General features: G+C 36.4%; 1 protein-coding gene across 2 annotated transcripts in view; it reads left to right on the forward strand.

Annotated features, from left to right (window-relative positions):
- SMC4 (structural maintenance of chromosomes 4) overlaps positions 1-26,969 on the forward strand; it is a 38,548-nt gene continuing 11,579 nt past the window's right edge. Inside the window, exons 1-13 of one of the 2 annotated variants that reach the window (XM_061371650.1) lie at positions 1-648; positions 2,757-2,946; positions 4,087-4,265; positions 4,856-5,047; positions 6,758-6,934; positions 19,943-20,107; positions 20,979-21,106; positions 21,648-21,788; positions 22,682-22,832; positions 23,499-23,663; positions 24,714-24,947; positions 25,531-25,716; positions 26,439-26,600. In XM_061371650.1, coding sequence (XP_061227634.1) covers positions 2,817-2,946; positions 4,087-4,265; positions 4,856-5,047; positions 6,758-6,934; positions 19,943-20,107; positions 20,979-21,106; positions 21,648-21,788; positions 22,682-22,832; positions 23,499-23,663; positions 24,714-24,947; positions 25,531-25,716; positions 26,439-26,600 — 2,010 coding nt within the window. In that variant the 5' untranslated portion in view covers positions 1-648; positions 2,757-2,816. Of the gene's footprint in view, positions 649-1,919; positions 2,160-2,756; positions 2,947-4,086; positions 4,266-4,855; positions 5,048-6,757; positions 6,935-19,942; positions 20,108-20,978; positions 21,107-21,647; positions 21,789-22,681; positions 22,833-23,498; positions 23,664-24,713; positions 24,948-25,530; positions 25,717-26,438; positions 26,601-26,969 lie in introns of those variants that run through there. The other variant, XM_061371651.1, reaches the window with a different exon arrangement.

Here is a 26,969-nt window from a genome sequence, read left to right on the forward strand (position 1 = left end):
GAGACTTCTCTTCCACCGCTTCCCACCGCCACCTCACGGGCCCTTCCCGACCAGGTGACAGGGCTGGGTGTTGTCAGCGCGCCCGTTAATTCATAAAGCTTTGAACCCGCCGCGTCCCCATAATTTTCAACTATTTCTTTATTATTAGTTAACTTTTTAAAACTTATTTATCTCAGTAACAGCACCGCCACGCCGCCGCGCTGCCCCACCACCTCACCGCCCGTTGCCGAGCAACCAGGCACCGCCCACTGACCTACTTCTAAAATTAAACCCTTTCCACGTGGGGTGCGTAGGGCCGTTGTCACCTTCGGCCGTGAGTCTCCCTGCGCTGTTCCCCGCAAGAAACGAGCCGCTCCCTGCAGCGAAGGGGGTTTATTTTACTTTCTCATCCCGCCCAGCCCATCCGCGCCGTAACGGAAAACAAGATGGCGGGAGAGCGGGGCTTTTTTTCCTCCTTTCAAACCCGCGGGAGGCCGGCCCCCTCCCTTCCCAGCATGCCCCGCGCTTTTCTAACGAATTTCGGTTCGAGTTCGCCGTTTGGGCGCCATTTTCGAGTGTGGAAGTCGCCGAGCGGTGGCAGGAGCTGGAGCCGTCTGCGCTGCCACAGCCTGCAGCCTCGCTGGGGCTGGGAGGCGCCAGCCCTCGAAGGTATCAGCTCTGCGGGATATATTCTGCGCGTAGGGCTTCGGGCAGGAGCGTCGGCAGTTCGCATGAGGGCAGGTGGAGTTGGGGGCTTCATCCGCTGTAAGCAGGCCGGCGGAGACGTCCTCAGGGCGCTTCCCTGGGCAGGGGGTGCTGTGGGGGAGAGCAGGGGGGCGGCTGGGTCTGCCCAGAGTCTTATTTTTTCATCTTTTCTCCTCGCTCTGAGGGAGCGAAAAGTGGCGGCACCTCTTCTCTCCGGGCCCGGGCAGTGGGGCGGGGGTTGCTCCCCTCTCGAGGGGCTTGGGCTGCCCGGTGGCCGGTCGGTCCCCGGGTTGGCGGGGCGCGGTGCCCGGTGTATCCGTTCTGGCTGGTTTCGGTAGATGGGTTTGAGGAGGGAGGACGAGAGGGTCTTCTGCAGCCCATGGGAGAGATCTCCGGGTTTCCCCCTGTGGCCTTATGGACCTCGGGGGACCGTGAATCGGAGTCCCATTTCGGACGGGGGACGTACAGGAGTACGTTTCGGCAGGAGTGAGGCCCGATTTTAATCTGTTTACAAAGCAGGGACCCTTCTATAAATAGGTCTGCCTGCTCCTTTTATGCTTGAAATATGAGAGAGAAATTTTAAGAAAGCCCGTGGCAACTTGAAAAAGACCGCGGTTAGCCTGCAGTCGGACTCCTTTAGTTAACGAATGGACTAAAAAAAACCCAAAAGCTTTTCGCAGACATGGGTTATCGGTATTAAATTTAGTCGACTGTTAATAAGGAAGCCTTTCTGTCGGTCTCTGACTCTCTTTCACTATCTCTGTAACAAAAAAGGCACTTGGCAGGAGATGGTCGAGAGATGCCTTAACAAACACCTTTGAGCTGACTCGGGGGAGGGGCTGTGCACGAATTTGTTAAATTGGTTAGAGTATGTGGCAGCTAATTTATTGCGATTTAAAAGCTGAGATCGAACACTTATGCTTGTTCATTCTGCTGAAGTATTCTCGGGGGGGAAGGGTTGGTAAGGTAAATAGGTCTATATTGCACAATTCTGTTGGAGTGGAGCAGTTTTGAAAAAAAAAAAATCTGGTACTTCGAGAGGCTGTAATTGTCCGAGACAGCCATTGCGGAACACTTCTTAACAGGGGCATAGACTCAAATTGCCTTAAAATGAGTTCTTTCTCTCATTCCCCCCTCCCCCATTGTCCCAAATGAAGGACTCTCATGAGAGTGTGGGTTGGGGGTAGGTCTGAAAACGTCAAATGATTGGCACCAATTGTAAGATGACTTTCTAACCACGTCAGTTTTTTATCTTGTGAGAAGTAAACTTTCTCATGTCTGTTTTTCTGCGAACTAACTTCGCCACTTGCTGCAATTTAAACTCTTTGGAGAGAGTTTCATTCTTACAGTCGTCTGTCTTCTCATCGGCTGCTTTCTATTTATACTTTCTGGAAGCTGTGCTTAAGTGCCAGCTGATGAACTTTTGTAGTATTTCGTTCTTGATCAGTTAACTTTAACATCACAGCTAAACTAAGGTACTTTGTTTTGCTCTCTGTTAAATGTTAATTGCTAGCAGTAGTGATTGTGTTATATTTTGTGAAATGAGTGTGTTGATTTAAACTGTTTGGGTCAAGTCTTTGTTATAATTATGCAGGTCTTTTTGTTTATCTGTCGATATATATAAGAAATACATAGCCAGCATGGACTGTTGAAAGTAAAATGTGTGTCAGGTCTGAAATGCGTGTGTGAAGAGTGCTTCTAGGAGAGTATGAGTATATGGCTATTCAGTTTATTTTGAAAATGTGTCTTTAACTCTTTTGCCCCCAGCATCACGGTTGCTTTCTCTGAGCATGGAACACGGCTGTATGATGTTTTAGTAGGTAGATTGATGCTGTTCCTATAGATTAGGGTTGGTGTGTTGTTTTGGGAGGGGTGATGTAACTTAAAGTATATCATTATAAAGCAAATCTTCATTTATTTTTTTTTTTGTTGTTGCAAATTTGGATTTTTGTCTTCAAGATATCTAGTCTTTAGTTCCTAAATTAGTCCAACATCTGGGCAAACATGTAGGTATATTCCTTAGGGAATTGTCATTCAATGCTTAGATCATGGGGTTTTCTTATTTATGTTAGCAAAGGAGATAGATCCCTTCAGTAGTCTGCTTGCTTGGAGTGGAACAGCCAACAGAGATCATGCCAAGCAAGAGCACCAAACCCTCTACAGCAGCCCATCGGAAAGGCAGAGATGCCTTAGAGGAGTCCACCAGTGACATGGAAGTGGAAAACGAAGCCAGCAGAAAGCTTGGCGAAGTACCTTCACAAGGTAGGTTTGAATATTGTGGTTCTGATGATGTGTAAACTTGATGATAGTGCCTGTTAAGAAACAAGGTTCAGTTGAATCTGCCAACTCTTCCAGATAGGATTTGCTCTTTTCTTTTAGAAAGGAATGTTGAAAGCCTTGACTCCTGGCAAGTTTTAACTGCTTTTAAACTGCTAAAGAGGGCTTGCTAAGAGTTAAAGTGTTTGGACTAGTGATTTAGTACAAGTGCAAAAGCCATTTGGAGACTTTCTCCTAATAAAGCCTATTTTATATTCCTGATCTGTAACATTGTCCTTGAGTTTATGGTACAACAGCAGGATTTTTAAAATTTATATGCAGCCAATGGTATGGGATTTCTTGGAATGGAATAAATGTCAGGTTTATTTACTTAACTCTTAAAATGATTTGACTTTCTTTTTCATGAAGCAGTGTATTTTCTTGGGTTTCCTGAATTGAGTTTTTCCTGAAAATGTCTGGAAAAAACAGCACTGTGTGTCTTTTTAGGTAACCAGATGTGCAATTATTAAAGCAAGGTATTTGACAAATAGATTGATATGTTGAAGTTGGTGGCAAAACCTACTGTCGTTTGAAGAAGTTGCTAGTGACTGTTGAAAAGCTGCTTTGCTTACAACTAGCTGATGTCCAGGGGGCTAGTTTGTTTTCGTAACAAACTTCCTGTCTTTGCAGAGTAGTTGTGCTGTCATTACAGCTTTCAGAGCATTATGCAGTGATCCCCAAATCTTGCAGAGTAACTTGTGAGCATGCTTGAAGTGTGGCTTTGCACTTATTAATTAGAAAGACTTTGCCTGTTTCAGATTTGTAGGCTTATTGTGACGGTTGTAGCTATTGTAATTGCAAAGTGCCTATTAAAGTGTGTTAGAATAAGAATTACATAATGAAAGAACAAACCCACTAGTGCATCGATGGGACATCTTAAGTGTCTTTTTTTAAAAGATTCAGTTCATGGAAAGAAGAATTTTAATTCTGTTTAGCTCACTTTAGTAGTTACAGGCAGAAGTATAGGTTTGGTTCATATAGAAATACTGTTTGCTTTTTCAGTTGAACATTTTAAAAGGTGCGTAGTCATTGAAAGCTTACAGTATTTTTTTTTCTTCCTTTCTGTTTGTTTTTGATGATTTTTAGCAGTGTCAAGCAAGGTGGTTGATAATCAAAGTTTAGAAGAGATTTTGGGTAGCATCCCTCCTCCCCCACCTCCAGTAGTGACCAACGAAGCTGGCGCTCCTCGTCTTATGATAACTCATATTGTAAACCAGAACTTCAAATCATATGCAGGGGAGCAAACTTTGGGACCTTTTCATAAGGTATCTGTCTTTTGCCTTAAGCATTTTTTCAAATGAAGGTAAGACTTCACTCTGTGCTAGTATTCCTTTCTGTATTTTCATGTAAGCTTGCCTCAAATACCTGAAAAATATTTAAATTTTAGAGTTACTTATATAGTGATATCCTAAATTTTCATCATGGGACAGTAAAGAAGACAGTTAAGGGCAACTTGGTGATACTGTACAATTTTAATTTGTCAGTAAGCCTTAAAAAAGCAGAATTTATTTCATTTACTGGAGAACTTTTAGGGGTGTGTTTTGAAGACTGAGAATATTTTTTTAATGCCCACAAGAGACTTACGTGGCTAATCATGAAACTTTTCTTGCAAACATGCTTGCTAAATGCAGTATTGCTTTGAGTTAAGAAGTTAAATTTTAGAAAGCTGAGGGGGGGGGTATTAAATAAGCTGTGCTGCTTTACCTTTGGCAGTAAAAACTAAGCTATCAAATAGTCTGCAGTTTCATGTGCTAGGAATAATTGTGTTTTGAACTGTTCAGAAATTAAATGGGTGATGTACAATGGCCAGGATTTATTTTCCTTTCAATATTACTTTTTCCCTTTTATTATGCAGCGTTTTTCATGTATTATTGGGCCAAATGGTAGTGGAAAATCCAATATCATTGATTCGATGCTTTTTGTGTTTGGGTATCGAGCACAAAAAATCAGATCCAAAAAACTCTCTGTGCTGATCCATAATTCTGACAAACATACAGATATCCAGAGTTGTTCTGTGGAGATCCACTTCCAAAAGATCATTGACAAGGTATGTATGCTTCTGTTCAGAACAGTGGAGACTTTTTTTTCCTTTAAGGATTTGAAAGTTTTTAGCATTTGGTCATTTCAGTTTGAGTTAGGGAAAACTTCATCGCATGATTAGCTTACTTTTGGGATATAAAACATGAAATCAAAGTTCATTTGCTTAAAATAGTTCTCTCTTGAGTAGTGCAGCTCTTAAAATATTAGGCACTTTTTTAATATTTTCTGCAAGACTAATATCTAGTACATGTGTTTTTATAACTATTTAGAAATATGTAATAATAATTTAAAAATAATTTCAGAGTTGTTCTCTCAGTTACCTCAAGTAAATAATACTTGATTTCTGAAATTAGTAGGACCCCTACAAATTTATAAGTTTATGTTTGGAAATGTTATATATTCTTAAGTTTATAATGTGAGCATATATATTAAGAAATAGAACCTATTTAAGCAAAACTTTTCAAACCAATTAGAAACTAGTTTAGCTCATCTGAATTTAGAAAAATATAATGAATCTGAAACTTTTATTTACACTTTATATACTTTTAATTTTTAAACAGATTTTTCATGGACCTCACATCCTACCACTAGTTTTTTTTGAACCTGATATTTTGTTTGAATTAAATATAATGTTGGCAAATTAAAAAAAAATATTTTACTTGCAACTTCAATGTATTGGTAAATACTTGTGGACATTTATATTGATTTATTGCAATTAGAGTGCAAGGAATTTATTTATGTTTATTTAAATTTAATTTTTGTGCACACATTCTAGCTGAAATATCAACTGTTGAGTTTGGGATCAGTCAAAATAGTGGGAAATGTACATTGAAATTTCAAAAATTGTGATGATAAATTTGCAATAGATACAGCCTTTGAAGGAACTGTTTTAAAAGACAGATACAATTTTCTTTGACTTGATCTACATACACACCTAACTTTTGCTTGTATTTATAATAATCAGATTCAAAAAATGTAATTTTTTTCCAGTGGACTTTGTTAATATCTAGAAGCTAAATTTATGATCTAAAAAACTTCTCCATATGCTAGATACCAACTTGATTATGCTCTTGGGGGTTAATCTGGTAAAGTGGTAGGCCAGTTTAAGTCTTTGCAAGAAGCATGCTTTATAGTACCAGTTTTATTTTAATTACTTTGTAGGCAAGCCTATTTTGAAGCTGATGATGTCATATTTGTCACATCTTTAATGTTTTACTTTTTTATCTTTTACAGTTTCTGTTTAGAACTGTTCAGCTAAAAGTAATTCCTTTTCCTAGCACCATAAAAGAGGAGTTTAAAATGCAAACAGCAGTTAAGTCATTCAAGACTCCCTAATCTAAAATTTAGAGAATAGAATAGCACAGCCAGCTTAAATTTGTATCAGGCCTTTTCCTTTGTGATTTGAAGCAGTGGTAAAGGGAATAAATTAAGTATTTTCAGAGCAATGGTTTGTATTAGAGGTGGGAAAAGCATAATATGAAAGCCATTCAATTTAAATTATTTGGGCTTTTTTTTTTGTCTGCCTCTTAAAGTTTTTTCTTAATTTTTTTTTTCTTTTAGATTTGCAGCTCTTTTTTACAGTTCCCATTTCTGCTAGACCTGAGAGTGCAATTGACTTAAAACCCTAGCATTATAAAATTTCTGTGCTTAATTGTGAAATAAGAGGTAAACCTGTGATACAGTAATTGTTTTTCTGGCTTTTGTTTTTCCTCAACAGGAAGGAGATGATTATGAAGTCATTCCTAACAGCAAATTTTGTGTATCTAGAACTGCCTATAGAGATAATTCTTCAGTCTACCACATAAATGGAAAGAAAACGACATTCAGAGATGTTGGTATTCTTCTTCGAAGCCATGGAATTGATCTGGACCATAACAGATTCTTAATTTTACAGGTTGGTGTATGAATAAAACTAATCTTAAATACAGCTGTTTTTCCAGTTATAGTTGTAAAAAATACCATCTAGGTTTTAAGTCTTGCACTTGAGGCCTTAAAGTACTCTAGCAGCACATCATGGTTTGCATGCTCTAATTAAGATGCGAATCATTATTTGCTGCTTTAGAAATTTAAGGAAGAGAAACAGTTGAAGATATTAATATAAATTTTTCTATTAACAAATTTATGTTCCTGACATGTGGATGAATAGAAGAGCTGTCATACTTGTTCCGCCCTAGCAGCACGTAAATATTGGTGTAGTAAAATAAACCTTAAACCCCAATATTATTGTGCTGCTTAAGCGTGGCAGAGATTCAGCAACTTGTTTATACTGTAGACAAAAGTGCAGCAATATTAATTTAAATCTTAATAATTGTACTGTTATCTATGGCTCTTGCATATATACATGGTTTTACTGGAGAAGTATGTGTATAAAAATCAGCTGTGCATAAAAATTTGAGTGCAAGAAGAAAGACATGAAGTGTACTTATTGTTTACACTTGTTTAACAACTGTAGAGGACTCTTAAGTATGGCAGGTTTATAGGCAGCTCAAGCTATGGTTTTAAAAGCTACAGTTTACAATCCATACTGTGAAAATAATCTTAGAATTTGTCAATATCATTTATATTCATGTTTGACCTTAAAGTTGTAAGGCTTGCTGACATCTGTTTGCTGTTTAAAAAACTGGTTGAAGAGAGCCATGCTATTTTTATTTTATTTTTTATTTAATTTTTAAATAACAAAGGAGAATGCTATGTGACAAACAATTACTTAAAATGTAAATTGAGTTAAAGTACTTAATGGAAGTATTTAAATATTAATTCAGTTGAGTAACTATATCTGTGATTACCTGTAATTATTTCACTACTAACAGGTCAGAAATCTACTCTGAAGGTTCATAACCTAGAAAATTAGTGAGCAGTGGGAGCCTCCCAAGGTCTGAAATTTTTCAGTAGAGTTCATTTTTGGCCTGTTTCTGTAAAAGGAACTTCCAGTTCCCCTCTTAAAAAAGAAAAAAAAAATAAAATTCTAGCTAGGTCGCTGTGCTTGCTTCATTTCCTTGAGCCTTTTTGTGCAGTCCTTTTTTACAGTTACACCCACAAAAAGAGGATATATGTTTTGAAGTCTCCATGCCAATTAATTATTACCTCCAACACTTTATTGGTGTATTTTCTGTTTCAAGATGGAATGAGAAGTACCTCCAACAGAATAACTGTACTAAATACACTTTTTCTATATAGTTGTTCTGAAATACCATTTTGGCAAGTTTCTGAAGGGGAGAGAATGTAGAGTCAAAGATGAAGCTAGGCAGAAATTATGGTAAGGAGATGTGTAAAACTTGGAGAGCATCCCATTTTACCACTGGGAAGGGAACATTTGGGAAAGGAGTATTGCTAAGCTTTATTTTCACCCCTAGATGTTATTTGTTTTCTTCTCCCATTAATTATTTCCCAGGAAGTTGTCAATGAGGAGAGCATACCTCTTCCTAGAAACTTGAGCTTCATGCTTCCACTTGTACAATAAAAAATATGGGAGAGGTATAACCAGTAAATATTAAGCCATAAAGCAATGATCACCACTGCTGTTTTTTTATTCTTTTTTTTTCTTTAATTTCACTAGACTCTGCACAGAGGAAACTGTACAGAGATTTTCTGTCTGTCTTTCTGACGAAGGCAAGGTCCTTTCTCTTTGCGCATAAGGTTTGGTGCCTTTTTAAGGTGAAATCTACTGACTTGGTGATTTGAAATTGAGTTCTGTTCAGTTAGGAAATGTAGCAATGTTTTCTGCATAATGACAGTAAGACTTAAAAATCCAAATACTAAAAACTGTAGTTAGAAGAAAATAAGACCATGTTAGAAGGCTTTTCCTATCACAAGGATAGCCCTTTCCTCCGTGATGTTTTTTCAAATTAAGTTATTTAAAATTGGAGGTAACTGGTTTATTTAGTTTTTACTCTTCTTATAGCTAAACTAAAATAGGCTCTGATAAGTTTAATCTGATATCAAGTGATTTCTAGGTTAAAATAAATTATAAATCTCTTTGATTTTGTCTATGCCAATAGGATGTCATTAAAATATTTCACTTGTACTATACCATTTTCTGGGCAAAAATTGTTATCAAATGCTGGTTTTGAGTATGTGCCTATTCACTAGTTAGTACTGAAGAAAAAGTTGTAGGACATACCCGTTACATGTAATAACAAAATGTTAGCATATTTAGCATTATTCAATGGAAAATATTTGCTTTTTAGAATACTACTTTATTTTTTTTTTTGTTTCTTCTCCCCTCTTATCTCCTGTTTTGCAGTCTTTTTCTGACATAGCAGATTTTGGTGCCTTTTTAGAATAAAATTTTAAAGCTTAGGCCCACCTGATTTTTTTTTTTTTAAGGTTGGGTAGAGCTTGATACAAGTATTTCTGCTGGTGCTATACTGAAAATATTAAAATCAAACTACGGATGACTTCTGTGTGTAACATTAGAAAAAGCACCTGTGGAAGAACAGAGCATGTAAGAATGAGTAGCATTAGAAGTATTACTAATTCTGTGCCTGAACCAGGTATTTGAAAAGAATCTTGTTTAAAAATCGTTGTGGTTATAATGGGATATTGCCAACATCTAACAGAAGGAGTTTGTCACTTTTGTGATCCCGAAGTTTTAACTCTACGTAGTGTATGTTTTTAATAAGTTTGTTATATGCTTTTAGTAGTTTAGGAATATACAACATTTTTAATCAGCTTGCCACGGCCTGAAACTGCAACAGGAAAAAACACATCTTGTCACTTACACTAAGCACTGTGGTGAAATCTGGCATTTCACTGCTGGTTTTTTGTCTTCCACACCTTCACCAACTTCAGTATATGTAAGGAACAACAAATAAAAAGACAGGTTTTTCTCAAAAGACTTGCTTGGAACATCAGTGTACATATATGGAAAACTTGTGTGAGTTCTGTGCTCTGACCAGGCTGGGCAAAACTCTGAAAAGTAAGTATGTTTGCTGTTGCCCAGTAGTGACTTGGTAAGTAGGTTAATCTTGAAGCCAGAAAAAAATCTCAGCCTCTTTATCCTATCTAGTTTGCTTCTAAGCAATTGTGAAATAGATGGGGAGAACTTGAAGGAATGTCAGTTTTGAATATAGCAGTGTAGGCTCGTCTGGAGAGCAAAGCAAACTGGCTGTGGACAGCAACCATTAACACCTGCTGAAACTGGCCTCTGCAGTCTTTCAAGGTAAGAGAAGTACAGCTGATATAGTCTTTTTAAAGAGAAAGTAGAGTTTTATGGCGACTTTGTAAATCAATATTGTAGAAATGATAAATGCCACAAGGCTTTGAATTATATTTGCATGAAAAGACAGTATTATGGGAGCAGACTTCTGTCAGTTGATTTCCATTTACTTTAAAGCTACTTTCTTTCAAACAAATGGAAGCTGGTTTAAGTAACTTTTGTACTAATTACAGTAGTACTTCACTTACCTGTATTTGATAGGCTTAATTAAAATATTCTTATGTAATTGTAAGCAAGTATGAACAACTACAGTGATTTTTATATGCATGTATTTTTGTAACCTATAGGAATGGCATTTTGCAATGTAGTAAGTCCTATCCTATGGTAAGATTATGTTGCCAGAAAGGAAGCTTAGTCAAGTTTTTCACCTGCTGCTTTGTGGAAATAATGTAGGAGTCGCTCTTCCAGTGTATTGGAGAGGAAATGAGGGAGAGCAGATTTTCTTCTCACTTTGAGATAAGCCAGAAGCTCCCAATTGTTGAGGTCTGCTTTCCTAATGAGGCACACCAACATTTGAGCTAATGTGCCGAGTGAAGCGCAAGACGAAAAGCTCTACTGGGATTATAATTGGATATCTCTGCTGCCAGCATCAGTGGTGAAGAGAGGTTTGTTCTAGAAAAGTCAAGGACAGCTAAACTGAAGTTGTAAGAAGACTTAAAGCAAGTGTGATAATATAATTAAGTAAAACCAGATTCTTTGAATAAAGTATTATGTAAAAATAGAAGTCTCACACTGATTTGTAGAGTACAGTATTGATTTCACTGTTTAAATATTACGCTTTATGCTGAAGTGAACACTAAGCAGTGCAAGATATGCTAGTATGTCTATGTGCAGCTTCAATATGAAATCTCTTCCAGTATCAGAAAACTTCTGTTGGCAATTCATATTATTTTTATTTTGTAAATTGCAACAAAACATTATTAGGTTTTCTTCAGAAAAAAGGGAACCCTGGAAAGTGAAGAAAAACATTTTTCTGCGGGGCAATGTGTAACTGAGAGTGATATATTAAATGGCTTCATAAGAACATACCAATAATCTTAAACATTGTAGGTTGAGTTTGACAATAAGTGACTTAGATTCCAAAGAGACACTAGATTGGCAATCCATTTGTATTCTTGTATTAAACACAAGAATGTCCTTAAAGCTTCTAAAATTAGACAGATGTGCAAACAGCTTGACAAAGGCTACTTTTAAATTATTTCCAGAATGCAGAATGGTAGTTTTGTGCAAAGAACTGAATGTTGTATAACAGGCTAGTTCTAAGTTTTTCCTCATCTTTGGACAGTAGTGGCCTTGTAGATTTGTGTATGTGAACTTAATACTTATTTGACTTTATTTCCCACCTAGCTTGTAACACTTTTCTTGGAAAGCAGAGCATGAAGTTGAGTATTTGATACTTTTTTCCCCTCCTGTATATTTGCCATCTGGTAAAATTGGAGGGTAGGAATGAGATATGACTGCAAGCACTAAATGATAGTGGCAATAGCATGGAACTGGGGGGAGGGGAGAAGAAAGGGAGAAAAAAAACCATCAAAGCCCACCACAAAAAAAAAAACAAAACAAAAAAAAACCCCAACTAAAACCTGAACAGAATTGTATTGTAGTTACATTACCAGGAGATGAATCAGAAAGCTACAGGAATATTGGTTACCTATGTACAAAGCTTCCATGGCTTTGTGTATGCAGAATCGGAATTCACAGTCAGAACTTTACATGAAGAGGGGAGTATAGGCACATTGTTAAAATGAAGTGAGGTTGAAATTATTGTACAGGGAAGCAGAATATGCATAAATTTAGCACTGGTTTTTGCCATTCCTTAATGTATTCATGCTTAAGAAGTGAGAGCTATCACTGTGTGCCCTGTATTTTTGACTCATCTAGTTGGCTGGTGAAATACTTGCAAAATGTGTTGTCCTCATTCCCCTTGCTCTGGGAGAAACGCTTCACCATTTGAAAGAATTGCAATACAGCTGTGTTCCATAAAAGTTTAAAAATTCTAAACTTTACTATTATGTTATTAAGAGAAATGCCAGGTCATTTCTGTCTAGCCTTCTATATTAAAAAGTTAAAAATTGAAATTGGGTTATAATTTGGGTTAATCAAGGTTGATTTTTTTTCAGTGGAACAAACACTAAGATTTTGCCTAGGGTTACTGTAATCCTCCACAAAATTTTGCGTTAGAGGTGGCCATTACAGCTGCAAGTACTGATTTTTCAGCATTCTGGACATGCTGGCTGTGACTCAACTGTTTGCTTCAGTTCAGTGCTTAAAGGACAAGTTCTGTTTACCACCTGTTGCTTATAAGGAAAACCCTATTCCTTCAGAGTTGTGTGGTGTGAATTTTTATAACCACTCAAATAGCGCTTTTTTTTTTTCTTTTTTTTTTGGGCGGGAGGAGGGGAACAAATCTTCATGCTTGAACAATTTTAATAAATTTAACATGCTTACATTGAATTGCTTTTAATGCATGCATATATAATAACAGTCACAAACATCGCAAGACCCTTAGTCTTTTGATGCTTGACAAAGTTAAATGGTGTTCTGTTGTCTATGTTTGCATATTGCCTTTTTAAAATGAAATTATGTAATATAAAGTTGCAAACTAATCAGTTAATTCAGTAAGTAGACTGAATATAAACATTGATAGCGTTAAGAAGTTACAAGATTATTGTAATTGTGCTGTAACGGGTGCTGTGCTTGAGATTACAGGAAACCCATCTGTCACCCAAAGATTTTGGATTCAGTAATGAAACTTCCTTTAATGGGAGCTTAGAAAGCCTTAAAAACAAATGTTACCAAATGTATACTGGAGTTACAGTGAAACTATTAAAATACTGTTCTGATTTTTAAAATAAGCTGTGTTTGCCTTAAAAATACCAAATATTATAGCCACAGTTGTCATATCTGAAATGTTATGGTAGTTTGTTCTTGAACAAAAAAAAAAAAAATTTAGCCAGAACCCCAGCCAAAGATTTCTCTCAAAGTACTGACACACTTACGTTCCGAGGCAGGAATGAGAATTTAGACAGGTTGTAGTAGCTAGGCTTGTTCTATGTTTTTCATTACTCGAACTGCTGGTAGCAAAAGAATCATGTGATGAAGCTATCATCCTGGTATTGATGCAGAACCACAGCTAGGTAGATTTGACATCTAGGTGTGAGAGGGTAAATCCAAATGCTAAAACTTCTTATGAGAGGAGAATACCCATGCTATTACAGGAGATGCACCCTATTTGCAATAGCTTCCTTTGTTCAACTGGAAATAAATTGCCTTTCCTGCTGCCAGCACCTCAAAGGTGGGGAAAAATGTAAACAAAAAGAAAAGCTCGTATAAAGGGTCTGTCAGATTTTTTAAAAGGTGTGATTTTTTTAAGCTTGGATTTGTTTGATAAAGCACCCTGAAGTTCCACAAAGGGTCTGAAATGCTGTCTTCTGTTCTACTTGCAATAGTTGAAGTGGGGAAACTAAGATAAATAAGTTGTCCTACTCTGCAAGGTATTGCCTCACTAAGTTTCTCAGCCACATGTAAAGACATGGAAGTTCTTCCCTGTATATATAGTATTGCATCTCTTGGGCAATATTTTCTCTAAAACTCTTCCTCATGGCAACAATGGAATTTTCACTTCAGTTAGATGCTAAATTACTCCACTCTTTAATTTGGCTAGTGTTGAAGAGTTCCACTAACAAATCGCCTCCAAAAACTAAAACACAACAGCTGCAACAGAAAATTCTCTTCACAACCCACCTAAAGTACCAGTATTCTTCCCTCCCTGCCTCAGGCACAGCACATTTCCATCTACTGGATTCCAAGCTACAAAATTCCTTTGTTACAATCTTATGTTTTAATGTGCCTGTTCTTTACTGTGCATCTGAAGCATTGTTGATGTGTGGGTTTTAACACTCAGAAGTTACTCTGGTTTGTTAGGTAGTAGAGGATTTTCTTAATCTGGTTTTCAGCAACTTTTTTTTTATTTTAAAGCTTCAGATTAAGTCACCAGAAATGAAGTGACAACCCGAAATCCTGGAAAATGTATTTTTACCAACTCACTGCCATAATAATTCTGTGGAATGCTAATGAAGTAGATCTGCAAGTGTATTAACAGTTTAGTTGATGAAATTCATTGTATTGGAAGACACTCTCTTTAATAGTTTTTTTTTCCGTAATTTTCAGGGGTGAGAAAAGGAGAACAGGTATTGGTAAGCAAACATTTTTGTCTATAGGTTCTCCAGAAACAGCTACTCATAATGCAGGCAAGTTTTTTCAAACAGAAAAAAAAGTATTGATTGTTTCTTTATGAAGAGTTTGAAGGTTGCCGTCAGTGATCTTTTGATGTCAAAAGTTTTTTGCTAGCCCTGTCTTGTTTCATACAAGAATTTTAACATGGAATCTGATGGCTGTATTCTGAAACTGCAATTTGAGTGCCAGCACTATCACAGACTGAACTAATACTGTACACAGGATGAATTGCCAATGGCTAGAGTTTATCACTGGTTGAGGCTGCGTAATGTCAGTATTGGGATTAGCAAGTTATGCTGTTCAGAGTTCCTACTTTTGAAATTAGTGCTTCAGTCCACAGACCCTGTATTATATGTAAGGGGAGATTGCTGGAACATAATGCTACTGTCTATCAAGAGCAACAAACAGGAGTTACATGCAGAAGTGTAAAGTAGTGTCTGTTTCAAGATTAAAAGTTGCAGAAAGGCAGCTTAATGGGTAGGTCAAAATTTTCCTTTATCGAGCGGTTTGATAACCTTGTTTAAAATGCAAATCTTTATATGCCAGAAAATACTGGATAAAGTCAGAATAAAAGCTTTATGTTGTGAGAGGATCAACTGTTTAAAGAAACAAAGGTGTAATTTTAGAGAAAATAGTAGTTTGTAGAAATGAGGTAATAGTTCAGGGGCTTTATTTTGCTACCTTATTTAGGCCTACACAACAGGTGAAATTCTTGCCTGTCACAAGTTTCCTCTGGAGGGCAGCAGTTTAGGGATTGTAGTGATAGGACAAGGGGTGACGGAAACAAGAGAGTTTAGATTGGCTATAAGGAGGAAATTCTTTACTGTGAGGGTGGTAAGGCACTGGAATGGGTTGCCCAATGAAGTTGTGAATCCTCCATCCGTGCTGGTGTCCAAGGCTGGGTTGAACAGAGCCTTGGGTGACATGGTTTAGTGTGAGGTGTCACTGCCCATGGCAGGGGGGTTGGAACTAGATGATCTTAAGGTCCTTTCCAACCCTGTTTTATGAGTCTATGATTCTATTTAAGTAAGCTGCCTGCATTGCAGGAGATGTGCTAGTTCTAATATGGGTTTTGTTCCAACATGTGCAGAAGAGCATGCATGCAATAGAGATTGAAATTTGATTAATTCTGCAATAATAAGTGTCTCGCATTAAATCTACAGCATTCCTAAATACTCCAAGGATGCAGGTGTTACTGGAATGCACAGAACTTGGAGTACAGGGACCCTTGACTTGGCAGCCTCATAACATTAAGACAGTGATAAAAGGAGCTGGTGATGTCACCGCTTCTGTCAGTTCATCAGGCATCTTTCTGGACATCCCTCTGCGGCATCCCTTTGGGGTTGAGCGCAGTGGGCCTAGCAAGTTCAGGTGCTCCTGGACTGCGTGTTGTGTGCTGCTGGTTTACCCAGTGCTTTGCTGACCCTTGGTCTCCTCAACTGAGGTGTTGATTTCACATGGTTAATTTTATGATGAACAAGTCCTACGCTAGTTTTTGACAGCTTTTACAATTTACTTTAAAGTTTTTTGCTCTTATGCAGAATAGAAATTCAATTTTAGAAAGTATTTTGAACATTATGGCACTGAAATAATTTCCAGCTATGAAAAGGAAGGCAGAATCTCTTGCTTTCAAGTTCCGTAAGTTACTCTTTATACTTTTCACTTGAGGAAATGGCTTTCAAAGGAGACTGGCACTTGCCCTTGTTTTTATAACTGTGTGGCCTACAGTCAAGTAAGGTTTCTCATTATTTAAGCTAACTTTATTGCTTAGAAATTTCTCCACATATAAACCTGTGTTCTCTATTCAAATGTTGTAATTATTGTTTTCTGGTAATTAAGCTGAGGCATTCTGTAGAAACTGTTATTTAGATGGCTGTTCATTATACAGTATTTGAGTTGACTACCTCTGTTACAGTGACATGCCAGCAGCCTATGATAGCTTCAGTCTGACGCAGAAGACTTCATACACAATACAGAAACTGAAACGGGGTTTATAATTCCATTTAGAGTTCTTGCCATGAACGTAGAGCCTTCCCAAAATACTCAATGGGTATTTGTTACGTTTTCATACAGTGATTACTTGTGTGGATGTTTTGTTCTTTGTTAGCTGTCTGCCAGTGTCACCAGTGCCTTAATGTTCACATCCATTTTGATTGTCCTCAGCTGAACAGAGGATTTCTTTTTTGTTGTATTTTTGCACATTAGTACCCCCTCATGATTTCATGCCTGTGAAGTACAGGAAGATAACTGAGGGCAATAATTAAAGAGATTTCCTGGTCGTCCATTCCAAGACTTTTTAAATTTAGGTGTGACAGCCATATTAAGCATGCCCAAGCATACTCTCTTTTCAACAAATGTCTGCCTGCTGCCTTCTCAGTTTCACTTTCAGAAGGGCTGTCTGTATTTCGAAAGATCTTTCGCTAGGTAAACGGGCAAGGTTGTGTTGTTGGGGCTTGTGTTGGGGTTTTTTTTGTTGTTTTTTTTTTTTAACATAATTCAAATAGTGGGTCAAGTAATGAGCACTGCTAAAATGTTAAAGGAACTGTTATGCTGACTATCAACTTCTAACAGAATGCAGGCTTAAAATGCGATTATTTCTCACCCTTCTCCCCCTGTTAATCATTGTCATGATTACTTGAGAGAAGGTACAACCTTTTTTGGTCTCCTTTATCAATTAAAGTAGCTGGAAACTTTTTTGTTTCTTTTCATGTTAAATATAGGGATGGGCTAAACAGATTTTTTAATATATTGACTTAGTAAATGATATAAATATTAAATCATATTTAATATTCCTATTATTCAATTATTACTTGTAGTTGCTAAATATTTTCACTTTTACCCTTGATAAGAAAAGAATACAAGAATTTAAGTAGGTAGTCTGTCTACATCTCTTCACATAAGAATATAAAATTCTAAAATTGCTTGCCTACAGTGAATTAGAGGAATATTAAACTGCCAATTGCCAGCCTGACAAGTTCAATTCATGTGAATTATCTTAACAGTACTCGATTCACTTCAACTTTTCAAAACGTTATTTAAGGCGTGGCCTAAACTGCAGTCACTAGTAATTCCTGGTCAGATAATGAGATATTTATTTACCATGTAAACAGACAATCAGATAACCAAACCCCTGATTTCTTAATTTATGAGGTTATAGAGCTAGATACAATTCGATTAAATTTCAGTAATTGTATACTATATCAGTCAATGTATTGCACAGCTACATAATCATCTTTCTTAGATGGTTATGACTTAAACAATGGTTAATAATACTTAGGTAGATAGTAAAAAAAAAAGTTGACTTGCATTCCTCGCTTGTCTATAATTCCTGTGGTCTTGTTAAATCCAAGGCAGTTTTGTGTTTTACAGCAGCACCTAACTTAAGGGGTAGATGTGCAGTGTAGGAAGTTCTTAAACTTGATGCTCACCACATGAATTAAATGTATTTTCTATGATTGTTTTATTTCTTAGATGTAAACAGAGGAAAGGCTTTAATGCAGGAATAAATAAAACAGAGACTTTCTGTTAAATCCACGGAAATTTAGGAGGTTACATAGTTTCCTACCCAGAAGCAGTATCTTGCTGGCATGTGGCTTTTGGGAAAGTCGTACTTTCATGGCAAGAGAGCAAATGCGCAATGGGTATTGTACATAATACAACTGCAGTTGTTAGAAAACTAATTGGCTTTTTGAGATATGTAAGCAATAGAGCTGGGTTGTTTAGGGTTGGGGTTTTTTTTTGTCTAGGGTTGGGGTTTTGTCTTGTCAGAGCTGCTGACACTTTTTAGGAACAGTAATTAACAGAAAATAGCAGCTTAGATGCATTTAACTTCTAAAATATAATTTAAAAAAAAAGGGAAAAAAGAAACCCAAACAAAACCAGCCTCCTTGTTTTACTCTAACAAAGGAATTATGTGCAAGAAGACCTGTCTTAATAAATTACTAGGTTCTACTTTGAAAAATCTGCAAAACTCAACTTTTTCTCTTCTGCTCAGCTGAACGGTATTTGCTAATTGGAAGAAAAACGTAGGGCCACTAGGTGTCATTGTGCACTGAGAATGTGGAACAAAATCCCTTTGGCAAAAATTTCTAGCAACTGCCTTCGCTAACGTTTAGGGGGACCTTACCCTCATCTTTCTTAGCTAGTTACAGGTCCGATTTGCAATGGTTGCATAGAAATCCTGCCCTTGGACTTTTGTGACTTTCTGGTTCTCCAGAGATCTCATTAATTATCCCTCCTTCTATATGTTCTTGAGAAGTTCTTCCTTATCCATACTTTTATAGAGACTTGGCTGTCACCTCAACTTCAGCAAGCAGCCAACAATGAAAAATGAGAAATGAATAAAGCCAATGAATATTTTCACTCTGTGGATATAGACTTAGGCTTTTTTTACATACATAGGTCGGATACTGGCATATAATTCTTATCTTGTCAGTTATAAAACTAAATTAAGAACTTTAATCCATTTTATTTCATGTCTTTAATGGCCAATACTGGTACTCTGCGCTATTTGTTTTATGAATAAGTTGTCTTTTGTCATGTACTTAAGCATCTAGGTGTTTGAAGGGTAAATAGTTTTTACTCTATATTCCTTAATTTCTACAGTACCTACTCTTGCATCGGGTACAATTTTAATATGTATATATTCAGTTTCATAGTCTTGATATACGACTGTAATTTACAAAATCTGTATTTTGAAACATGTAGTGCTACTCTGTCTTAAGCATAAAATATTGATAATGGGTTTTTTGTTGTTGGCTAATAACATAAACACTCTTTGTCATTGTCTTGGTTTAATCTTGCCTAATTGTTATTTAGAAAAATTCTCATTTAGAAAAAAAAATGTTACTATTTGCCTTAATAATTTAAAGTTAATATTATACATAAAAGAAAATTAAACTAAGGAAGCCTAATACTGAAAGAATGTCCTTTTTCCAACAAGGAAGTCTTGGTTATATGAACTGCAAGTCCAGTTCATCCATAAGACATGATTTTGTGGACCTTCTGTTTCCTAAAGAGAACCTCTCAGCAATGTTAATCTTCATTAAGATGCTTTAAGACTGTTGGGTGTTACGTGACTTTAGAGGGCATGCTTTATTCTCTTCTTTTTTTAAGGCTGGGGAAATGCTTTTTTGAATCTTTAGAGAAATGAAGCAATGTTTACATCTGAATGTTGGCTTTAGAAGAGATACACATCACCACCATGCACTCCTTGGAGGAAATTTCCATTAATTTTGATCTTTGTTTTCCTGAATATATTGCTACTCTGAACAGTCAGTTTTGACTACTGCATTATTTTGTTCTTTTTTTTATAATGCTAGGATATGGACACATACCTGCATTCCAAAAATGTGTGTGTTTTTTTAGAATACTATCTCTGCCCCCAGGAAAAAAAAAGCAAAGCAAAAGGGGTGGGTGGGAAGAAAAATCAAACTTCTTTTTTCCAAGGGGGAAGTTGAACAAATCGCCATGATGAAACCGAAAGGCCAGACTGAACATGATGAAGGCATGCTTGAATATTTAGAAGACTTAATAGGATCTGCACGACTAAAAGAACCAATCCAAGTTCTGTGTTGCAGAATAGAGAATTTAAATGAACAGAGAGGGGAAAAGGTGAGGCTCAAAATTGTGTTTTGATTATTGTTTGTTTTCATTTGTTTGTTTTATGTTTGGGGGTTTGCTTGGAACACAGGAGTTTACCTGCTTGAACGTTCTTTGATCATAATCTACACGCATTAAACCCTGCTCAGACTTAATAGAGAGATTGTCATTATCTGAATATATCAAGATAGAGGTTTTTTTCTGCCTGATTCCTATTACTGAATAGCAAATAGGAGAAGGTATCAGGAAACCTTTCCATATGCTAAGATAAGAAGAGAGGAAGAGGGAGGCAGAGCAGTGTTGAGTTGTTGCACACAGCTGTATGAGAAGGCATAAAACATCAGTTGTGACTTGAGCTATGTAGAACTTGCTTCCGGAACATTTTATTTATGCATTCAGTTCTAAAAATGCTAAATAATATTAAAGTTCTTGTTGCTTGCTGTGCCCTTGGTAAATCCTAGTATGTTGCAGACAATTTTTTTTAAAGGCTGGGAAGGAAAAACAGAGCTTTTAAGTGCAGAAATTAACTTAAAAGGGGCTACCCAGAAGATTGAAATATAGACACTCCATATATGTTGTTTTCTATATGTAACTTCTCTCTCTCACCTGTGTTTTTCTTGGCTTGCCAGAGCTGTTTCTGGCATCTGTAGGATCTTTTTGTTAGTTTTAAATTCCTGTCTGAATTGCTCTAAAAGGACAGTCTCTGCTGTGGAAGTTGTGATCTGTGATTTCAGAAAACTTCGAGTGTTAAACTGTCTTGCACAGTTGTTGAACCACATCTCCAGAGGACATGTGCTACAAAGACTGTCGAATTTTTCTCCTCAGGGTTTGTTCTTCTGTAGTATTAGCAGTAAAGTCCGCTCTGACTCTTTGTTTTGTCTAGTTAAACAGAGTTAAAATGGTGGAAAAACAAAAGGATGCCTTGGAAGCAGACAAGAATAAAGCCATCGAATTTCTTTGTTTGGAAAACAGAATGTTTAAAGAAAAGAATCGGATCTGTCAATACTACATGTAAGTAATTCCCTAAAGTTTTGATTCGGCTTTACTGTGGTAGCGGTGGTCTTAAACTCTGCCTCCTTATCTCTAAGTAGAAGTATTTTGTATTTCTTAACAGATATATCAGTCCTTCAGAATTAGTTGAATAGCATGTGGCTGGTGATTTTTGTTTCAAATTTTGAAGTTAAAAAATTTAAAGTAGACATCATTTTCACAAAAATCTTTACAAAACACCACCACTAAAAAAGGAATGCTTGCCGGCTTTTTTAACAAAGTAAAGTAGTCTGCAAATTAATCTCTTTCAGCTTTATACTTGAATCAAGAAAGTCGATCAGTTAAGGACTGTTTTAATTTGAAGTGTCTAAATAGTTAGATTTCCTTGATGGTTTGTATTAAATTGGCAAGGTTACTGAGTTACATTAAGGTTTAGTTCCTTACATATCACTTTGTTTACATGTAAGGTTGGAAATATATATTCATTATTAATGTCAGCTTTATGGAAAAAAAGTGGAAGTTTGGGTTTTGCAGTTGGATATTTTGTTTGCTTTTTCCCTAGTCATGACCTAAAGAAACGAATAAATGATATGGAAATGCAGAAAGAAAAAAATAATGAAGAAACGAAAGAAATTAATGAGAAAAGCAAGAAACTTGGAGATGAAATGAAAACCAAGACTAAAAGCTTGAAAGAACTTGAAAAGTAAGTACTTTAGGTATAGATTTGTAAGACGAGAATACTGTGGTTTACACATTTTGCATATGTGGTGGTAAGAGTTTGCAGGATTTTCAGGAAAAGGTGTGTCAGTTTTATTGCAGGGGTCAGAACACAGGAGAAAGCAGAAATATATGGTAGCTGTATGGGAAGGTGATCAAACTCAAAGCACAGCTGTGTTTTTGCTAATTCTTCCACCAAAAATTTCAGTTATCTGATGAACAGTCCCTTATTGTATATCTAAACATTCCATGGCATGGATTAAATGATCTCTTGCACAAAAATAAGTAAATAAAAAAATCTCATTGGTTTGCAGGTTTCGTAGGCTTGCTTTTCTTGCAGAAAACTGGGTAATACAATAAAAAAAGTCTGATATTTGAATGGATTTTTAAAGTAAATACTGTTATATATTGACTGCAAAAGCAATGAAATATTGGTTTAGCTTTTTAGATATACCACCGTAGTGTTTAGGCCCATGGATGTTGGGTATTTTTATCTGGTTTCCTTATGAATCTTTCATGCATCAATTGTGTTTCCCTAAAATTGATTTGTCTGGGTCCTAATTTCCAGTCCAACTGCAATATTGATCTTCTCATCCTCTAAGACTGTGGTAAGTTATTTGTGAGAGGTGAATTATAACTTTTACCAAGGAAAAAATAAAATTTCTGAAAATGGATTTAATATTCCATTGTTAGTTAATCTTTTTCTGATGAAGCACGACTTCCTTTGGGAAAATAGTGTGAATATATTAAGTATATTGTTTTTTACAAAAATTGAGTAACTGGTTTAAATTCTATATGCTTGCTTACTAAGCCAAGCTCAACTGACATTTTTATAGGTTATGGAATAGATGATTCTTTCTTTTTATTTTTCCCCTTCAGAAAACGCGATAAAATAACAATGTTCATAGAGAAAAAAAAGGAAGAATTTACTCGGTGGGATTTGCAGGATGTTAAAGTAAGGGAAAATCTAAAACATGCCAAGAGCAAGACTAAAAAATTGGAGAAGCAAATTCAGAAGGACAAAGAAAAGGTAGCGTGAACTGGAGCTTGATTTGCCTAAAGAAATGTAATTGGCTGCTCTAGATGAGAAAGTTTTTTGTAGCTGAGATAAAATACCAGAGGACACCAATTGCATTTTGTATAACAAAGAAGATGGAAAAATATGTTTTCATTTACTTATCTTTTTCAGTCAGATACCTTGTCATTTAAATCAGCTAGTGATCTTGTTTGCAACACTGAAGTAATGCATTATTCTCCCTTAAGGCATTCCTAATTGCACATCTGCGGGAGATGGGGTCCAGTGGTACCAGGCTGTTAATCTGCCTGAAGTCAAAAGGTTTCTATGGCTTCTTGGCTTAGCTGGGAGGTCTCATGGCTCCAAAGCATCTTTCTGTTGTGGTTGCTCAGATTACAGAAATTTGCGTATTCTCAGAGTAACTACTTTTCCAAAACTTCCTTTGTTTCCTGCTTTCCTAGTTAATTTAGTTAATTTAACGGGTATGTTTCACCAAGTTGGTTGTTGCCAGCTGTTACAGATCTTAAATTGCTCTTTGGATCAAGAGATCAATTTGGATCAATATTTAGGGATTAAGTCCTACTGTGATTCTGTGACTTCAGTTCTTATGTGTAAAGCTTTTCTTAAAGTGCATTCTTTCACTGCTATGGCTTCTGTCTCTGGATGTCTTTCCTTGCACAGGTGGCAGAATTAAAAAAAGTACCTGCCGATAGTGAAAAATCTATCAGTGAAACAATGTCTAAGAAAGAGCTTCTTGAAAAGAGAAAAGAGGAAGAAGAATTAATACTCAAGCAGGTTATAGACAGCCTTAAGCAAGAAACACAAGGACTTCAGACAGAAAAAGAGGTTTGAACTGCTTTGATTTAGTGCACTTGCTGTCTTAACTGATGTATAGCTTTTACACGAATGAAATGATCACAAGATAGTTGTAAAATGCTTTTTTACATGACAAATGTGCTGTTTCACGTGTTAGTTCAGTGGAGCCTAACTGGGAAATTTATTTTTAATTTATAATCAAGAGCTATGTCATTCTCATTAAGTTTCTCTGCTTTCCATAGGGATCATGTGTCATCAAGTATGTTATTTGTGTATGCATGTTAAATAATTCTGCACTTCCATAACTTGAACACACTTTATTTTTCTGCCATCAGAAATGTTTAAACCAATGTGTTAATTAAATAAATGAACTGATTTTTAAATTGTTTTGTTCTGAGCCTCTCAAAAAGCTGTGATCTGTCTTTGAATTAATGGACAGCTACTGTAACGCCTGGTTATTATTGTTGATAGTAGCTGTTCAATCACATAGCACCTGAAGGCTAGAAATTTATCCTGCAAATTTCGAGGATTGTTTTCTGTAGTTGAAAACACAGTTTCATGGAATCATACAATGTTCTGGGTTGGAAGGGACCTTAAAGATCATCTGGTTCCAACTCCCTGCCATGGGCAGGGACACCTTCTACTAGAGCAAGTTGCTCCAAGCCCCATCCAGCCTGACGTTGAACACTTCCAGGGATGGGGCAGCCAGAGCTTCTCTGGGCAACTTGTGCCAGGGCCTCACCACCCTCTGAAGAATTTTTTCCCATTTGATCTGTAATTTAGCACAATGTGTAGGGCTCCTTCCAACTTTAAATAGAGGAAATTATACGAATTTTGTATTGAAATGTTCCATGACAATTCCCTGGTGTTCTTTAAGAGAAATGTCTTATTTAATTTGCATACATAATATATTAATAAATTAAGAAATACTTGTTCTTCTAGATAGCATAACTGTTTTCTGCTGACAGAAGAGCTTGTAAAAGAACACACCCATTTCCTCTCTTTGTTTCATACAGTTTGATTGATGTAAGAAATCCCACAGTCATCTGGTTTTAGTTGTAACATTGTCCATTTTTGCAGAGCAAAGAGGAGGAGCTTATGGAGTTTATGAAAACAGTGAATGAAGCCCGTTCAAAGAGGGATGTTGCCCAGTCAGAACTTGAGATATATCTTACCCGTCATAATACTGCTGTGTCTCAGTTAAATCAGGCAAAGGAGGCTCTGATGACTGTTTCAGAAAGTCTTAAGGAAAGGAAAGCTGCTATCAAAGAGATAAGTGTAAAATTACCCCAAGCAGAACAGGAATTGAAGGAGGTGAGACTTGACTTCCGTATGTAATTTCCTTACCACACGATGTTGCAACACACAAATCAAAATTCCACTCTTTTTAGCAATAATCAATCATGGTAAAAATAAAAGAAAAACGGTGTGCCACAAAATAACATTTAAAAACTATATTCTAATACTTGGTTAACCTGTGAAGTGTTTGATTTCAGACTTATTTTTGGTTAATCAAATATTAACAATAAACACTGAAATTAAATCCTACATATCCCTACCTATAATGATGAGACAAGTTAAAATAAATAAATGGCTCTGTTTCTGACCCTTCTTCTAATTTCCCTTCTTGCTCCTCTCATTCCCCAAAGCAAAAAAAAAAAATCCCACTACCTTGTCCTAAGCCTGATTCATGAATTCATAAACTGTCATATGTGTATCAAAGTGTACTAAATGCTAGCAGTATATCCATATACCAGCCATTCTTCTGATAAATGTTTGCTACTTCTGCTTTTCAGTGGCTCTTTCATTGCCTACACAATCATGAATTTAAGACTCCATGAATAGAGTAATTTTTGTGATTTTGAAGATAATGTCCTTTTTTTTTCTTAATTATTAGAAAGCAAATGAGCTTGAGAAACTAAGAAGAGAAGAAGAAAGTGCTAAGAATCTTGTTCAAAACCTGCGTCATAAAGTAGAAGAAGCCAAAAGCTCTTTAGCAATGAGTCGCAGTCGAGGAAGAGTGCTTGAGGCTCTGCTTCAGCATAAGAAAAATGGAAATATTCCTGGACTATATGGAAGACTGGTAGATTTTAAATGGCTATTATACTTTTAAGTCTTAAACTGTATAGAAACAACAGTAATAGAGTGAAAAGTAGAATTCCTCACTTTTCTGGTGCTATGAATTTGAATAGCAGAATATTGCAAATCCCATGGATTTGCTATAAAATAAATTAAAAATTAGGTTCCTCTACTCAGCACTAAATAAAGGCAATGGCTATGAGAAAAAATTTTTCTGAGAAATTTTTCCAAGATGGTGGACATCCCTGTACCTATTTTCCAGATCAGTACAGAACCCCATGCAGAAGTATAGGACTTGCTGGGTCCTGCCAGACTTACCAATGGTATAACCATTCAATGGTAGAACCATTCACATTAAATGAATTAAATGTTAGGCCAGACTAAAATGCTGGCATATAAAATGTAATGTTTGTCTACAGATAATAAATGAATGCTACTACACTGCTCTACCAGAAGCACTGCCTTTGAAGCTGAGTATATGAATTTCTACTATGGGAACATGTCCATTAGGAATGCATAAATAGCAGTGTGCAGGAGGAGATGGGTGTGGTATTATTTTATAAATTCCAATCAAGGCTTCTTTCCCCCCCAAAAAACCCAAACAATTAGTTTGTTTTCTTTCTTTTTTCTGTGAAATTTTGTCATTTATTTCGTAATACCAAGACAAAACAGATGCCAAGCTCATCGCTGTACTTCTGTGTCTCCTTCCTGACCCCCAATTATTAGGGAGACTTGGGAGCTATCAGTGAGAAATATGATGTTGCTATTTCATCATCTTGTGGTGCCTTAGACAACATTGTTGTCGATACAGTTGATACCGCACAGGCATGTGTGAATTTCTTGAAGGCAGAAAAAATTGGAGTTGCCACATTTATAGCCCTGGACAAAGTAAGTACCAGTACTTCAGCAGGACAAATTGATGATTTGTCCTAATGTCACAGTGTTAATACTGTATGTGTATAATGTATTAATGTGTAAAAATATGCATTATATAGTAACATCTTATGCTGTATATGTATTGCTGTGGAAAAGCTAAAATATAAAATGCTCTAATAGGCTGTTCTACAAATGTGTTGTAGAACATTCTATAGCAAATGGGGACTTTTAGAGATAACCACAAGGCTTTTTAGATTACTGTAGGGGTACAACAAATGTTTGGCATGTCTTGTAGAAGGAAGCTTTACTGTTAATTGCAGTACAATTGCATTTGTTTTAAAGCCTTAACGTGCCTTAGAATAATGAAATGACCTAAATTTA

The sequence above is a fragment of the Neopsephotus bourkii genome, unplaced genomic scaffold (genome assembly GCF_033783945.1).
Source record: "Neopsephotus bourkii isolate Nb327-2 ecotype Australia unplaced genomic scaffold, CSIRO-AGI_Nbou_v1 NB_1574, whole genome shotgun sequence".
Classification (NCBI taxonomy): Eukaryota; Metazoa; Chordata; class Aves; order Psittaciformes; family Psittacidae; genus Neopsephotus; species Neopsephotus bourkii.